Here is a 17,251-nt window from a genome sequence, read left to right on the forward strand (position 1 = left end):
CTATCACCTTGTATGCCCTCAAACCATTTCAAATGCTCCACTACCAAGTGTCAAAATCTGCCACACACTGACGGATCACACTCTCTCTGTAGGTAATTTTATTGAAGAAAACTGGTCTGAAATTCTACCCATTCCCTGGCCTACTCCACAACAATAAATTCATCTCCCTGTTCTTTAATGTCATTGGATTAATCCAGTGGTCATCAATATTAGGCCAACATGGCCAGTCACTAATAATTAACTTCTCAGACAGCTTTGAGATAATCAGGGAGAAACAGTACTGCAACATTAAAAGCTTTTCAATATTTCTTTGAATACTTTCTATTTTGTGATCAAAATAGAGATGGAAGAAAGGGTAGATGATAATTTGGGTGATAATGGTCTTTAATTTTCAGTTTGCTGTGAGAAGGTCATGTATTTTGAGGCTGAATATACTGGGTCACCCATCAGGGATGACAGCAGGCTTTATTTTGACGTGTGTTCATGAGATAAGGACGTCACTGGTTGGGACAGCATTTATTCCCAATCCCATCCCTGGCAGCTGAGGCAGGGGATCCTGTGATGAAACCTCTAGGGCTATATCTGAATCCTGGCAATCGTGGAGAGTCCTTTAAGATTGGGAAAAAAATGGAGTCATTGAGTTGTACAGCATGGAAACAGATCCTTCGGACCAACATGTCCATGCTGACCAGATATCCTAAATTAGTTTAGCCCCATTTGCCAGCATTTGGCCTGTATCCCTCTAAACCCTTCCTATTTATATATCCATCCACATGCCTTTAAATGTTGTAATTCTTATTCATGATGTTTTGCTGGATGGTTGTGTGTGCATGAGTTTGGAGTCACTGTGTGTTGGGAAAACCATCAAAAGTTGTTTGATACTGTTTTGAATGACAGTTGGACAGACAAGAGTCTTTGTCAAGTTCCTCTTTGTGGAACATGTCATATCCCTCAGGATCAGTTGAAGTCCTGAGCCCTTGCTGAGTTAGCATGGGGTGTTCCACATCAATCTCAGTTGGAAGACAAAGTGGACAAGAAGTCTCGAACCATGTGACAGCAACTGGGTGTGCTTCACCAAAGTTATACGAGCTCACTCACGCATTTAAATTACCATCTGAGGTTTGGCATCTAAGAGATGTTAAGTGCATAATCTCCAAATATTTATTCATTGTACCTAATGTGGCACAGTAATGGGGTGTGAAATCATTTTTCACTGATCCAAGACAGATATGATGGGCTGAATGGCTTTCATCTGTGCTATCCAATTCCAAAAACAAATGCAACAATGACACTGTCAACATGAATTGAAAATCAGCAGAACTGCATTTGTACCCTTTGGTTATTTAATTATTTTCTTTTCTCCTTGCATTCCCTTCATCCCTGACAATCTGACAAGTGTGTTCTGCCCATCTTAACAAAACAGACATTTGCAGTTATGAGGCTGATGCGACATTATAGGAAAGCAAGATTTGTAATGCTGCTTGTAACAGTTTGACTGGCCAGCTGAGATTCCTGCTGGAGGTTAGCACCATGAAGAGTTAATATTACCGCTGTTATGTCAATGAAAACAGTCACGCTCCTTCCATCAGTAAGTGCATTGTCTTATAACTCTTTCTCATACAGCTTCTCCAGTCCACTGGCTCTTGCCTTAGGATTTGTTTTATATACACATATAACGGCAGTCCAGGAAGAAAAAAAAAATTCTAAATACTTCTGTTAAAAAAAGGTAATGCACATTTTTAATATATAATATATATATATAAAATATATATATAATATATATATTTATATTCCCAGATAATCACCAGATTCTCAGCTCTGAACATGATTCAATTTGTCCAGCTGGGCCCTCAAACTAAAATGTAAAAAAAAACTCCCATCGAGTGAAGTTGATTTGGACGGTGAACACCGCAATATTTCAAAGTCTGTGTAGCACCAGACGATTACCTGGTCATCTCCTTACCACGAGTCCTTCAAGCCATGTGCGCCTCTTCCGCGATTCCGTCCTACCAAGTCTACTGCCCAGACTAGCACCAGACACCCCTCTATCGAAGGCACAGAGTCCAGAGTCTGTCCATTCGCTGGACCTGATCAATGCACGTGGGTCGACGTGTCTTGACTGGGACTAATAAATAATGCCGTCACGTGGAGGAGGGGGAAGAGATGTCACGGGGTCCGGGAGGGGAGGGAGTGGGTGCGGTTGAGGACAAAGGCTGAAATCAGAGTGTGGCAGCTTCCACACCGATTGCTATCGATTAGTTTTGCTGCAGGATTTGCAGCACTGTTTGCCGTAGAACCTGTGACCGCAGACGCCATGTTGTGGGACCAGGTGACACCAGCTGAAGAAGTCAACGCACTTGAGATCTTTGAAGAGAACAGATAAGAAAATATAAACTTGGGAAGAAGAGAACTTAATCTTAAAGCATGAAACGTTTTGACCTATTTCCTACACTCTGAAAATATGCCAACTGGATGCTTGTAGATGGTGTCAGTTCTCGGTTTCTGACCAGTGTCAGTGGAGGAACATTGACATAGTTGCAAAACAGAATGACACGAGAATTACAGGAAACTTGTAGGTGGTGGTGTTAGTATGCACCTGCTGTCCTTACCCTAATGGTTCAGACAGCCTGTTAGATCACTCCTATCTTTTCATCCCTGGGTTGGTCAGGATTAGAGTTAAACCCCAACCCAAGTTTGTCAAATAAGCAAAGTCGAGGAAGTGAACTCTGAATCTTTTAGGTCAGCATCACACTGGAATTTAGTGGAAGAATGAACTATCATCAGAAGCAAATGAGACTATCCACAAGAACACGATTTTAGGGCTGGAAGAGTTGGGTTATCAATTTAAACACCTGATTTATGTTAGTTTTAGTTCTTAGATAATGTGAAGGACTGAACAGGGTGAAGCACAGTGAATAACATTGAAGCTTTTGACAGGCAGATGGGTGTCAGAACAGTGAAGTAACCTCACCTTTCCTGGGAGATGGACAGAAGCTGGTATTACAAGCTCTTGACACTGCTGGCTTCTGATGTGCTAGACATCCCACTGCAGGCCGCCCCTGCCTCAGGCAATGCACCGTACGCATCTGGACTCCTCCCCCGCATGTTACTGTGCACTGGGAGAAAGAGAAGCACCTTTGGTTAATACTGGAGTAGGTCACACTGCACGCTGTGAAAAAAACCCTGCATTTATTTAGTGCCTGTCACGGCCTCAGGATGCCCTAATGCACTTTAATGTACTAAATATGCAGGGCATGCAGGGTAGTTTGATCTTAGAGTAGGATAATAGATTGGCACAACATCGTGGGCTGAAGGGCCTGTATTGTGCCGTAGTGTTCTATGTTCTATGAGGTACTTTTAAAATTCAAGTCATTATTGCCAACCTGAAAGCAACCCAATCTTCCCTACTCTTTGCTTCCCACTAACTAACCAAGCCTTATCAAAGCTAATATGTGGGGACCTACACCATGAGCTCTTATTTTGTTCAGTAGCTCTTGTTGTAGCATGCCATTTGGGTTGAGTTCCTTTCATCTGTACAAAAGCTGGGAAATATTTGCCTTTTAACATCTCCACCTCCTCCTGGAAAGCACCAATAGACTATATCCACCAGCTAACCTGTTGGCCTAGAGTAGGTAAAGTTGCCATTTTTCATCAGGTCTATAATTGCTAGGGGCAGAAGGGAATGAGGAACAGGTGAGAGTCCAAGTTTCTTTTGCAAGTGCTTCACTAATGATGCAAAATAATCAACAACCTTCAGAAGTTGAGAAGTCCACATCGGAAGGTAATGGAGGGCTGGGGAAAATCAATTTGTTGGAGAAAACGTTTCTTCCAAAATCTCCCATTAATTAAAAGAACATGAATTTCAATCTACATGCTACATCTATAATATAGCTTCAGTTGGCCTACCTGTTGCCATGGTGATGCATACCAAGCTGATCCAGCATGGTTGGGTATTTGATCCATGGAACGTTTTGGGCAGTCTCCTAGGTTACATACACGCTCAAGCTCGACATTGGCTTTGGGCAAGTGACGACATCGTCTCTGAGGAAACTCGATGTGTTTTCCTGACTGGGTTTTCTCACTGCACCTCAGCTCTCGCTTTTGTAGGCCAAGACCACAGGATACCGAGCACTGCACGCAAAGCAAAACACACACCGTATCAGAACACGACGCTTTACATTAGAGAAACAATCTGACTCAGTTTATACAAAGTTACATAATGTGTTTGCTCTCACTTTCCTGTGTGGGACTCTTCATTTAAAATCTGTCCGTGCATGATTCCATTGAGAAAAAAACACACTAACGTCATGTTGTCTCCTCATTTCCATGATTATGCCCACATTCTATGAAGGAAAGGCTCCACATCAAGGGCCCAGATTTTGTGGAGCCCGTTGCATCTGGTGTTGTCAAGAATACCAAGAATGATGCTGTCCAAACATACAGAAAAGGAACAAGAGTAGGCCGCTTGGCCTTTCAAGCTGCCCCTCTATTTAATAAGATCATGGCTGATCTGATTTTAATCTCAACTCTACATTCTCACATAGGCCCGATGATCTTTTATCCCCTTGGTTGTCAAGAATCTATCTAACTCCATTTCAAAATATTTAAAGGTTCTGCATCCATTACCTTTTGAGGAAAGCAATTCCAAAATCTCAGAAACCTCAGCAAAAAAAAGTTCCCTCATCTCTGTCTTAAATGAGCGACCCTTTATTTTTATACTATGTCGCCTGATTTGAGACTCTCACACTAAAGGAAACATCCTTTCCACATCCACTCGGTCAAGTCCCTTCAAGATCTTGTATACTTCGGTAAAGTCACCTTTAACGCTCCCAAATTCCATAGGACACACGCAAAGCTTGCCTTGCGCTCTGTCTCAAATCCGAGCTCACCTTCAGCCTGCTATCTGCCAGGAAGTGCAAGCTTCTAATAGCATGATGGAACCCTCTTGCTTTCCACCCATCATAGAATGTCCATTGTGCAGAAGCAGGCCATTTAGCCCATCAAGTCCATATCAACCCTCCGAAGAGTGTCCCATCCTGAGCCCACACCCCACTCCTGTAATCACGCACTTCCCATGGCCAATCCATCTATAACGTGCACACCTTTGGACTGTGACAGGAAATCAGAGGCCCGACAGAAACCCACACAGAGATGGGGAGAATGTGCAAAACTCCACAAAGACAGAATCGAACCTGGGTCCCTGGCAGTGCGAGGCTGCAGTGCTAACCACTGAGCCACCGTGCCACCCATTTGTCACATACTCCACATCACTTTCTGATTTCCTTCATTTCGACTCCTATGGTCACCTGCAGCCCCACAGGAGTCTCGGGAGGATTGGAAACAGTAACAGCACAATACAGCATGATGGCACTGTAGTTAACATTGGTTTCCTCTCACAGTCCAAAAACGTGCAGGTTAGGTGGATAGGCCATGGTAAATGCTGGGCAGCGGGTATAGGGTGTGGGGCTGGGTCTGGGTGGGATGGTCTTCGGATGGGTCAGTGGATCACTGCGGACTTGATGGGTAAAATGGCCTCTTTCCACACTGGAGGCACTCTACAAAGACAGAAACTAGGAACAGGAGTCGGCCATTTGACCTTTCAAGCCTGCCCTGACATTCAATAGGACCATGATTGATTCTCTATCTCAATGTCATATTCCTGCTTTCTCTCCATACCCTTTGTTGCCTCTAAAATCGAGAAACGTATGTTTATTTTGTGAATATAGTCAGTGACTTGGCCTCAAAGCTTTCTATGATAGTGAACTCAACAGTTCACTACCCCTTGATTGAAGAAATGTTTTGTCATCTCAATCCTAAAAGGTCTACTCCTATCCTGAGACTGTGTCCCTTGGTTCTAGTCTCTCAAACCATGGAAATCAGCTACACTGCATCTAGTCTGCTAGGCGCGTTAGTCAGGGGGTTCTGCCTCTTGACCTGAGCCTCGCTGCCACCAGGCTGCTATGGTGAGGAAGGGGGAATGAGCAGGCTGCAATCAGGTCGGGGCAGAAAAGGATAACTCACTTGCCAGCTCTCAGCAAGGTGAGGTCATACACGGGCTCTGCTGCAAAAAACTCAGATCAGGACTCAATGAGGGTCAGTGCAGAGGACAGTGATGAAGATCATGCTCCCTTATGATGCTTAGCCCATTAGCAGCCCTGCCACACAGCCTTTGTTCCAACATGACTCGAGGCATCTTGCTGAGCTAGCATTCCAGGCTATCCTTGTGGGACATTGATGTGATAGTCAACATCATTTACAGATATGCCATGATGGAGCATCTCATGCTGCTGTCTCACCTTCTGATCAACCTGGACTGAAACCTCTGAGGGGCTGAAGAGCCTATTTCTGCTCCCATAAGTTGGTCAACTAAACAGAAGCAACCGCGATATTATAATTTGCTGTCTGTGCACTCAGATAACGAGTAAATCAGTCAACAATCTCCCATGGAATTTACCGCTCAAAAACAGGGCATTCATACTGTAGATTGGTGGTGTTAATTTCAATAAACTCGCAATCCAGAGACTCAGGTGAATGCTTTCAGAATCTGAATTCAGCCAATAAAATCTGGAATTGTGGCCTGTAATAGTGAACACTAAAGATGTTATTGATTGTTGTTTAAAAACATATCTGATGCTCAAAAGAAGGGTCTGATGAAGGGTCCAGGCCCGAAACGTCAGCCTTCCTGCTCCTCCGATGCTGCTTGGCCTGCTGTGTCCATACAACTCGACTCCTTGATATCTCAGATTCTCCAGCATCGGCAGTTCCCACTATCTCTGATGCTCAAATGTCCTTTAGGGGAGGAAATCTACCATCCAAGCTTCTAGACTCTCAGTATCATGGTTTTCTTTTAATTGCCTCCAAAGCAACTCAGTTCAAGGGTAATCAGCAATGGAATATAATTATTGGCCTTGCCAGAAATGTCTATATCTCATTAAAGAAAAAGAAGAAACTTATATTGTACATATACCTCTACCAAACCTTACTTAATCTCAATTGATAAACAATATCCCTCTTTCCTTTATTCCTTTGTGCAGCTGTCTCATGTAGCTCTGTCACTTCATGATGTGGAGGTGCTGGTGCTTAGACTGAGGTGGATAAGGTCAGAAGTCACATGACACCAGGTTATAATCCAACAGGTTTATTTGAAATCACAAGCTTTCGGAGCACTGCTCCTTCACCTGACAAGGGAGCAGTGCTCCGAAAGCTTGTGATTTCAAATAAACCTGTTGGACTATAAATTGGTATCGTGTGATTTTGGACTATGTTACTCCAAGTGAGGACACTATGAGATTGCACAAGGATTGATTAGTAGTGGGTGTGTACATTTAAGGAGAAGCTAGTTAACAGGAGGGAGACAGGAGTAAAAGCCTACGTTAATATGGTGAAAGGAGGCCAATATGGAACATTTGGCTGAATGGTCTGTTGCTCGATAAAATATACAAACACCTCAAAATCCCAGTGTCACTCTGCAACATCCCGCAATTTGCCTCTCTCCAGCAATATCACGGACTGAATTGAGTAGCTTATAAACTCCTACCCTTAGAATCTATGGCCCACAAAATCATGCACTGTCTCCTTAACTCTAAATGACTTGGAGTACCTTGGTCCAAGGTGAGGTGATCCATCGCAGTCTGTCGTTCTTTGGGCAGCGTCGGAGCACACAGATCTCCTGACTCTTCGGCTTCACTTCCTGATTGCATAGACTCTCTGGTACAGCATGAGGCTTTGACGTGGGGTTTGTGCTTCTACAGTAGATGATTCGTTTCCTCATCCCTCTGCCACATGTCTTGGAACACTGGAGACAAAAGGCAGCTGCCATTAATTTGACTTGAGAGAGAAAAGGGCTAGAACATAAGGACTAACATGTCAGCAGTGATTTGTCATATTGTTCAGAAAGAGCCTCAAGGAAGTTCATCCACGGAAATGAACACTTTCTGGGGTCAATTGTGAGTTCAGTGATTAGCATTCTAAATTCAGAGTCACGTCCCACCTGAGAACCATAAACATGTCGTCCATGCCCACACTTGAGTGAGGCACAGTACTATCATTCAGATGAGATATTAAACCAAGGCCTGGCTTGCCTTCTTGGGTAGAGGGTCCTATTTTGAAGATTAGGAGATCATTGCATCGGTAAGACCTAATTTGGAGTGCTGAGTTTTGGTCTCCTAATGGTCAGAAAGACACCACTGCAATAGATGCAATTCAGAGATGGTTCACTAGATTATTTCCTAGGATGAGGGAGTATGCCATGAAGAAAGGTTGGATTAGTTGGGCCTACATTTATTGGAGTTTAGAATAAGAGGTGACCTTACCGAAATATATAAAGATCCAGAGGGGACTTGATAAGGTATATATTGAAAGGAATAGATAACACAGTGTGGAGCTGGAGGAACACAGCAGGCCAGGCAGCAACAGAGGAACAGGAAAGCTGTTGTTTTAAGTCGGGAACTTTCTTAGAAAATTCTGAAGAAGGGTCTCGACCCAAAACGTCAGCTTTCCTGCTCCTCTGATGCTGCCTGGCCTGCTGTGTTCCTCCAGCTCCACGCTGTGTTATCTCTGACTCTAGCATTGGCAGTTCTTACTATCAAATATTGAAAGGAAGTTGCCCCTTGTAAGTGAGCAGCACGGTGGCTCAGCGGTTAGTACTGCTGCCTCACAGTGCCAGGGCCCCAGGTTTGATTCTACCCTCAGGCAATTATCTGTGTGGAGTTTGCACATTCTCCCCGTGTCTGCATGGGTTTTTTCTGGGTGTTCCTGTTTCCTTATGATCTGTGCAGGTTAGGTGGATTGGCCATGCTAAATTCAGAGTTACAAGGATAGGGTGGGATGCTCTTCAGAGGGTCGGTGTAGACTCAATGGGTTGAATGGCCTGCTCCCACACTGTAGGGATACTATGAATTGTCTAGAATTAGCTAGGGAGTTTAGAAATAAGGAACTATTGAAGAGGGTGATGAGGAATAATTTTCACTCTCAGAGAGTCACATGTCTTTGGATTTCTCTTATCCAGAGAGCAGTAGAGGGAGAATCATTCAATATTTTCAAGGCTGAGGTAATTAGATATTTGACTAACCAGGGAAAGCAGGAAAAAAGAAGCAAGGACACAACCAGATCCTCCACAACCTTATCAAATGGTGCAGCAGGCTCGATGGGCCAAATGGCTGACTCCTTGTACATTTGTAAGCTATCTGAGCTGACATTTAACCCTTAACCAACAGCATCACGTCAGATAATCAAAAATGGCTGCTGTGTTACCCATATTGCAACAGTGACTGAATGAAGTTAAAACTACTTAACTGGCTGTGAAGTGCTTTATCAAGTTTGGAGGTAATGAAGTGCAAGCCCTTCTTTTGGACTGTCATGGTAAATCTATTGAGCGGCATGCCAGGAGAATTCCATGCCCTTCTTTGAATAGGACATGAGACCTTTAAAAGGTACATGGGAACAGAAGCACATCCCCTCCAACCTCACACCATCCAGACTTGTAAACTATGCTGCTGTTCCCTCACTGTCACTGCTGCAAAATTCTGGAACTCTCTTCCTAATTGTGGACGCGTTTACCATCCGTGGACTGAAACTGTTCAAGAAGGCTTCTATAAACATCTGTCCCACTCACTGAGCTCAAACAGGTTTTGATGGAATATTTAAATAAGAAAATGAACTGTGGATACTGAAGGTCTGAAACAAAAACAGAAATTGCTGGAGAAACTCAACAGGTCTGGCAGCATCTGTGTAGCGAAAGCAGGGATAACCTTGCGAGTCCAATGACCGGAGTCTAGTGAGCTCTGAAGGGTCACTGCACTCGAAAGGTTAACTCTATTCCTTTCTCCACAGATGCTAGTAGACCTGCTGAGTTTTTCCAGCAATTTCTGCTTTTGTTTTTGATTGAACATTGTTCCACTTCAACATTTCAAAAGATTTTGAGGTTTAATAATATGATCCAATGGTAATTAAGTGGAGATGAGAAACAGTTTTGCTGCACAATGCTTGACTGAGCCTCCTGGCATCTAATGTACTGCCAACAATGTTAGAAACTCCTGCAAATCATCAAAATCAGAATTTGTAGGCAGTACTCTTGCACCCAAGAAGGTGCAGGATATAGTTTTTTAAAATTTTTATTCATAGAATTCCTAGTGTAGAAACAGGCCCTTCGGCCCAACAGGTCCACACCGAACCTCAGAGCATCCCACCTAGACCCATCCCCCTATAACCCACCTAATCTACACACCCCTGAACACTATGGGCAATTTAGCATTGCCAATCCACCTAACCTGCACATATTTGGACCATGGGAGGAACCCCACGCAGACACGGGGAGAATGTGCAAACTCCACACTGACAGTCGCCCAAGGGTGGAATTGAACCCAGGTCCCTGGCGCTGTAAGGCAGCAGTGTTAACCACTGAACCACCGGAGCCAATAAGATGAGGAGGAAATCCCCTTCAGCTCTCAACTGTAGTTGACAGGATTCAAACATGCGCAAGGGACACCCTAATGTGTTTTGAGTCCAATGCCTTAAGCGTTCCTTCACGACTACATATTGCACCCTGCATAGGTTATGCATATGCATGGGTTAGTTCCTGATCTCAGTGGGGGTCTCCACGTGGGTTGGGTGGAATGGGGGAAGTTGGCAGAGCTGTTAATGTTAGCACAAAGTTAATGATGAGACATGTGAACTCAGCTTTGTCGATCAGCACTGAACTGGCATGGATGGCAGCTCATTTTAAATGCACAGGAGTTTACCCACAGCAGTACATCGACTGGGAAATCAAGCAAACTACAGCTGAAAGTTCAATGCAGTGGTGAACGGGTGCTGCATTGTCAAAGGCACCATCTTTCAGACGAGAGGTGAAACAGAGGTTCTGATAGCTTGTTGAAGTCAATGCAAGAGAATCTATGTCACCTTTCAGAGGAAAAAGAACACAGAATTCCTCTGGGAGATATTTTCAATCAACCCTTTCAGATGTGCCTGGATACACCTTTAAAATCAGTGGGACTTGAACTTGGAGATTCGGGCTTAGAGGAAGGTTTGCAAACACTGAGCCACAAGAGTCCTCAGAAGCCTGCTAGTATCCTGGCCAACTCTCACTCTCCCCAACCGATACCACTTCAAGTGTTTACGCTTGCAAAAAGAGGGGATAGATTTAAAGTGACTTGGTCAAAGAAGCAATTGTGAGAAAATACTTTTTCACACAGTGAGTAGTTAGGGTATGGAATGCACTGCCTGGAAATGTAGTGGAGTCAGATTCAAGTGGACATTGGGTGATTGTTTGGATGGTAATAGTGTGCAAGAGTATGGAGAAAAGGGCAGGAGGTTGGCACAATGAGCTGAATATATTCTCTCTGTGTTGCCAACATTTCTGTGATTTTCAAAAAATTGTTGATTAATTAGCCATTTACCTCAGGCTGAGGAGGTCCTGTGATAAGGACGACAGCAGACCTGCCCGTGAGCTGGGTGCTACTATTGAAGTCCCCACTCCAAGACTTGATACACACTCAAAACATGGCCAAACAAGTCTCTGACAACCTGTAAATCCTTCCAATACATCTATGACAGGTGACAAGAGGGGGAGAACCTGTTAGTCAGTTATGCTTGATGTCGAGCTCTCACCTCTACTGAGGCTGTTAACTAAGTGGAGGGAAAACTTCGGAGTTGCTTCGATGCAGAGGGATCTGGGTGTCCTTGTGCATGAATCACATAAAACTAGTATGCAATAACAGCAGGTAATAAGGAAGGCAAATGGAATTTTGTCATTTATTGCTAAAGGAAGAGAGTTTAAATGTAGGGAGGGTTGCTGAAACTGTGCAAGGCATTAGTGAGACTGCACCAGGAGTATTGAGGTCCCCTTATTTGAGGAGGGATGTAGCTGCATTGGAGGCAGTTCAGAGGAAGTTCGCTAGATTGATTCCAGACATGAGGGGCTTGTTTTATGAAGAGAGTTTGAGTCATTTAAGCTATACTCTCTGGTGTTTAGAAGAATGAGGGGAGATGTAAATGAGGTATATAAGATGCTGAAAGGAATTGACAAAATAAAAACGAAAACGTGGTGTGGTGCTGGAGGAACACAGCATGCCAGGCAACATCAGAGGAGCAGGAAAGCTGACGTTTCGGGTCGGGACCCTTCTTCAGAAAATGTTTCCCGACCTGAAACGTCAGCTTTCCTGCTCCTCTGAAGCTGCCTGGCCTGCTGTGTTCCTCCAGCTCCACACCTTGTTATCTCAGACTCCAGCATTGGCAGTTCCTACTATCTCCAAAAACAGAAAACATGTTTCTTCATGTGGGATAATCTACAACAAGAGGTTTTGGCTATAGGATGAAGGGTAGCAGATTTAAAACAGAGATGAGGAAGAATTACTTCTCTCAAAGGGTGGTGAATCTGTGCAAGTTACTACCCCAGAGTATAATGGATGCTAGGACACTGAGTAAAATTAAGGAGGAGACAGATTTTTAATTAGTAATGGGTTGAAGAGTAAGGGGTGGGCAGGAATGTGGAGTTGAGGCTGTGATGAGATCAGCCATGATCGTATTGAATGGCAGAGGAGGCTCCGGGGCTGAATTGTCTACTCATAGATTTTAGGGCTGTCTTATCCAGAAAAAGAAAACTAGCTGCGGATATAGACACCAATTTGTGGTTTGCCTGTTTATACACCAGTGAACGTGGGAAGCTTCTATGTCTTATCTTATTACTGGTTTGTGGCACTTTGTACACTACTTACAGGGATTCTGCAGCACAATAATAGCTCCATAGTCCAAAGGGTCTCTGCTCAGGTTTATGCAAACAGTGAGTTTATTGTAAATTTCTTCATCCAGTCTTTCCATTCTTTGCTCCTTTGAATACTTATCTAAACTCCTCGTAAATGTAACTGTAATTACATTTTTATGTGGGGAGGTGTTGGCCTAGTGGTGTTATCACTGGACTGTTAATCCAGAAACCCAGATGATGTTCTGGGACACAGGTTTGAATCCCACCACGGCAGATGGTGGAATTTGAATTCAATAAGTATCTGGAATTAAGAATGTAATGATGACCATGAATCCATTGTCAATTGTCAGGAAAAACCCATCTGGTTTGCTAACGTCCTTTAAGGAAGGAAATCTGCCACCCTTACCTGGTCAGGTCTGGCCTATATGTGATTCCAGGCCCACAGCCATGTGGCCAATTAAGGATGGGCAATAAATTCTGCCTAGCCAGCACCACACTCATCCTGCATATGAATTTAAAAAAATCTGAATTCCATGCAGGTAAGTAGCATGTTCTGAACAGGTTCTGGTTTAGTTTATATTCTTTGTTACAGATGTAAGTGAATATCTTATATTTATGGTGTCTGGTTTTCAATTAAATAAGAAATAGGATTCCATAACCCTGGACTCCCTTGACAAAACTGAATCTTATCTCATTCAGCCTTGAATATATTCAGCCTTCACTGCTCTCTCCATTTTAGAGAATTCTCAAGATTGACCACCCTCTGAGGGAAGAAATTCCTCATTTTTACCTTGCACATCAATCCTTAGAATGTTGCATGTTCCCTTAATCTTCTCTTAAAATCCAATGCCTATGGATTTAACCTGCTCAATCTTTCCACATAAGATGACCCCTTCATCACAGAATGGTCGCACAAGTGACAGCTTAACTAATGAAAAATACTCATAACGTTAATGATTCTCTTAGGTAACCATTCCGGCCTTTACTTATGGCAGGAAATAACCCCTAGCCTTTCCTGACAGTTATATCCTCTCAGTTCTAGCATCATTCTCATTAGGCTTCACTCATACATTTCCTGAGTGCTTTGATATTTGTTCTTTGTAATACTGGGACAGCACAGTCCACATTCAGTCAAACCTGCACATGGATCATTTTCAACTGTAGTTTGGAGATGTACCGGTGCAAGCATATTACTTCCATGGTAAATGAAGCACAACCAGGGTTCAACTTTTGTGAAACAGCCATCATTGAAACATGATCACTGTCAAGTCGGGGCCTGTGTATCTCTGGAGGGCAGTAACAGTTGCAGGGTGTAGCACACTGAGAGCTCACTGGGCAAAGCAAATGCGATGGTTCCTCCTGCAGATGTCACCACCAGGAGAACAAGTGAAATCCTGAACATGACCTTTGGAGGGCAGCAAAATAATACAGCAGAACAATAAAGTTCTTGGAGGAGGGCTTCCCTTTGTAACTCCGTGCCAGGAGTTCCCTTCAGTTCTGTTCCAAATTCGAGTCGGAAATGAAAAGCAGTTTATAGATCTTGGAGCACATCCAATAAACTCTACTATTGTAGGAAACTATCTGTGCGTAAAGGGATTTTCATGTCAGGTCATACCAAAGTTTCTCAAATTCCTAACAGGTAATTTTAACAGAAATATTTCATTAAATACTATAATATTGTGCAGCTGGTTTAGAAAGTGGTACTCAATCCTGTGCATGTATTGAAATTATAAAGTTAGCTCCTCATGCATTTCCCATCGTGATAAATACATAGAAATGTCACATTCTACTAGCTCACAGAATTTGGCCTATATTATTACTGAGCAGTTCCTTATCTAATGACTTTGTCCTGCATCTCAGGGCCAGCTTTACCTCAGTAGGTAGCATTCTCTTCTCTGACTCAGAAGGTTTCAAGTCCTGCTCCAGGAAGACTGAGCTCAAAAAAATCTAGGTAGCCACTGCCAGGGAATTACTGAGGCCGCACAGTTCAAAATGCCATCTTTCAGATCAGATGCAAAATTGAGGCCCCCACCATCCTGTTCTCTCTGACAGATGCTAATGGCTACAGGGTTTTATTTCAAAGGATAACAAGGAGTTAAATCAAGTGTCCTGGTCTATATTTATCCCTCAATCAAAGCCACGAATAGAGATTGCCTAGTTGTTAACATCTTGTGGGATCTTACTGTGCACAATTGAGCCAAACTCCCATTTCTTTCAACATTGACTACATTTTGCAATCTCTTTATTGGCTCTAAAGCACCTCGGGCCATCCTGAAGCCATGAAAGATTCCATCTAAATACAAGTCTTTATTTTCTTAAATACTGTTAGGTACTTAACAAGAGAGCTCCTCCTGCATTATTACTGACAGGTAATTATACAAGTTCTACACTAAAATTTTGGTTAACGTTAAGTGACATACATGTGTGGACACATTGCAAAGCTCTTAAAGAATAGGTTGATGCAACTTTCATAAATGCATCTTCTCATTTTTCTTCCAGCCTGCTCTGATTAAATAGTTATTTAGCGCTTTTAAGTTCTTAGAGTATACTTTAGAGCTTTACTCTTTTTTTTTCAATTTTGACCATCTTAAACGATGTAGGTGTGCAATTAAAAACTCCGCTCCCTCTTGCATGTGATCAAGCAGGAGTAGGCCATTCAGACCCTCAAGCCTGTTCCACCATTTAATAAGATCTGCCCCAATCATCATTTCCTGGTGCATTCTCAATGGCAAAGTCTCTACTAAATGACAGCATCCTTACCAAGCAGTCAGCATTCTTCTCTCATACAATATAAACATCATTTGCACTTTACATTGGTGTTCCTTGTGAATTGACCTGCTGAGCATGAGATGTGGAAGGGTGGCTCAGTCATTAGCACTGCTGCCTCACATCACCAGGGAGCTGGGTTTGATTCCATTCTTGGGTAACTGCCTGTGTGGGGTTTGCATGTTCTCGCTGAGTCTACACCGGTTTCACTCTGGGTGCTCTGGTTTCCTCCCACAATCCAAAGAAATGCAGGTTGGGTGAATTGGCCATGATAGATTGTCCAGGGATATGCAGGCTAGGTGGAATAGTGATGGGAAATGCAGCGAAAGGGTGAGGGTACTGGGTCTGGTTGGAATGCTCCTTGGCCTGCTTCCATACACCCGGATTCTTTGGCAAATGTAACTTTATCAGCAATGCTCAAGTTATGAGGAAAGCTTCATGCAGTGAGCAATTATGGTTGGGAACACATTGCCTGAGAGCAAAGTGATGACAGGTTCAATTGAAGTATCCCAAAGGAAGCGAGGCTGTCACTTTAAATGGAAGAAAGTGCATGATTATGCGAGAAAAGGTTGGGGAAAGGTTTTGAGTGAATTGCTTGTTTGGAGAACTGGTGCAGACATAATGGGCTGTAAAATTTATGTGATGTTAGATGTAAATATGTCATTATTATCCCCCTCCAAGAGGAGGCACTGCAAGACCACTATGAGTCAAAGGGTGTTATTACGTGAGGCATGCTCATATAGGGGAGAGGTTGGTTTAGTGATATCATCACTTCACCATTAATCCAGAGACCCAGGTAATGCTCTGGAAACCCAGATTCAAATCCCACTTGTGGCAAATGGTGAAGCTTGAATTAAGTATCTAATGACACCCATAAAGCCATTGTTGACTGTCCAAAAAAAAAATCTGATTCACAATGCCCTTTCGGAAGGATACTGCCGGAGAGGGTAGTGGAGTCGGCCTCATTAGGGGCATTTAAGCAGCTATTAGATAGGCATATGGATGATAGTATAAGGTAGGGGTGGAGGTTAGATAGACCTTAGGTTTAGGGTAAAAATTCGGCACAACATCATGGGCTGAAGGGCCTGTACTATTCTATGTTCTATGCAATCCTTACCCAATCTGGTCTACGTGTGATTTCAGACGCTCTGGGCAATTCGGGATGGTGGGGGCAATAAATACTGGCCTAGCCAATGATACCACATCAAATTAAAAATATTATAAATATGAACTACAGAATTTATAACAGAAAACTAGAAACAAGAACAGCATGTGTTGACTTGAAAATGGCCCATTTGCTCCTCACGTTCCTTCAGTTCACGGATGCACTGCATACTGTGTGCAAGACCATGACTTGTAGACTAGTCATGAGCAATGGTTACCTGTGTCCATGCTCCCATACTCCACTCAGCCGGGCAGTCGTGGATGTTGCAGGGTTGTATCTGGGCAGGTGTCCCCAGGGGACACATGGAGTTTGGGACTGCTTCATCCCGTTGGAAAGCGACTTTGCGGAAACACTGGATCTGTCGCGTCTGCTTCCCTCCTCCGCACGACCTGCTGCATTCATTCCACTTGCCAGCTGACCAACTGTGGGAAAAGGAAGTAACATTGTGAAGGGGCTCACCAGAGGCTGAACAGCGACATGAGTCTGGCGAATCAGAAAGTGTCAGTAAACCAAAGAATGCAAGCCAGCTTTCTCTGTTCTTTCATTCTCATGTTGTTTTGTACGATAATTAGTTGCAGCTCTTGTAGGACCAAGACTTATGGTTTGGCTTCCATGTGAAT

General features: G+C 43.4%; 1 protein-coding gene across 1 annotated transcript in view; it reads right to left on the reverse strand.

The window, feature by feature from the left end:
* Positions 1–2,248: 2,248 nt before the first annotated feature.
* The window catches only part of adamts18 (ADAM metallopeptidase with thrombospondin type 1 motif, 18), a 269,956-nt gene continuing 254,953 nt past the window's right edge, over positions 2,249–17,251 (reverse strand). Inside the window, exons 19-23 of the mRNA XM_048605849.1 lie at positions 16,849–17,053; positions 7,601–7,795; positions 3,907–4,131; positions 2,972–3,116; positions 2,249–2,364 (exon numbers count right to left, since the gene is read on the reverse strand). Coding sequence (XP_048461806.1) covers positions 2,249–2,364; positions 2,972–3,116; positions 3,907–4,131; positions 7,601–7,795; positions 16,849–17,053 — 886 coding nt within the window. The remainder of the gene's footprint in view (positions 2,365–2,971; positions 3,117–3,906; positions 4,132–7,600; positions 7,796–16,848; positions 17,054–17,251) is intronic.

Source organism: Rhincodon typus, chromosome 15 (genome assembly GCF_021869965.1).
Source record: "Rhincodon typus isolate 14 chromosome 15, sRhiTyp1.1, whole genome shotgun sequence".
Classification (NCBI taxonomy): domain Eukaryota; kingdom Metazoa; phylum Chordata; class Chondrichthyes; order Orectolobiformes; family Rhincodontidae; genus Rhincodon; species Rhincodon typus.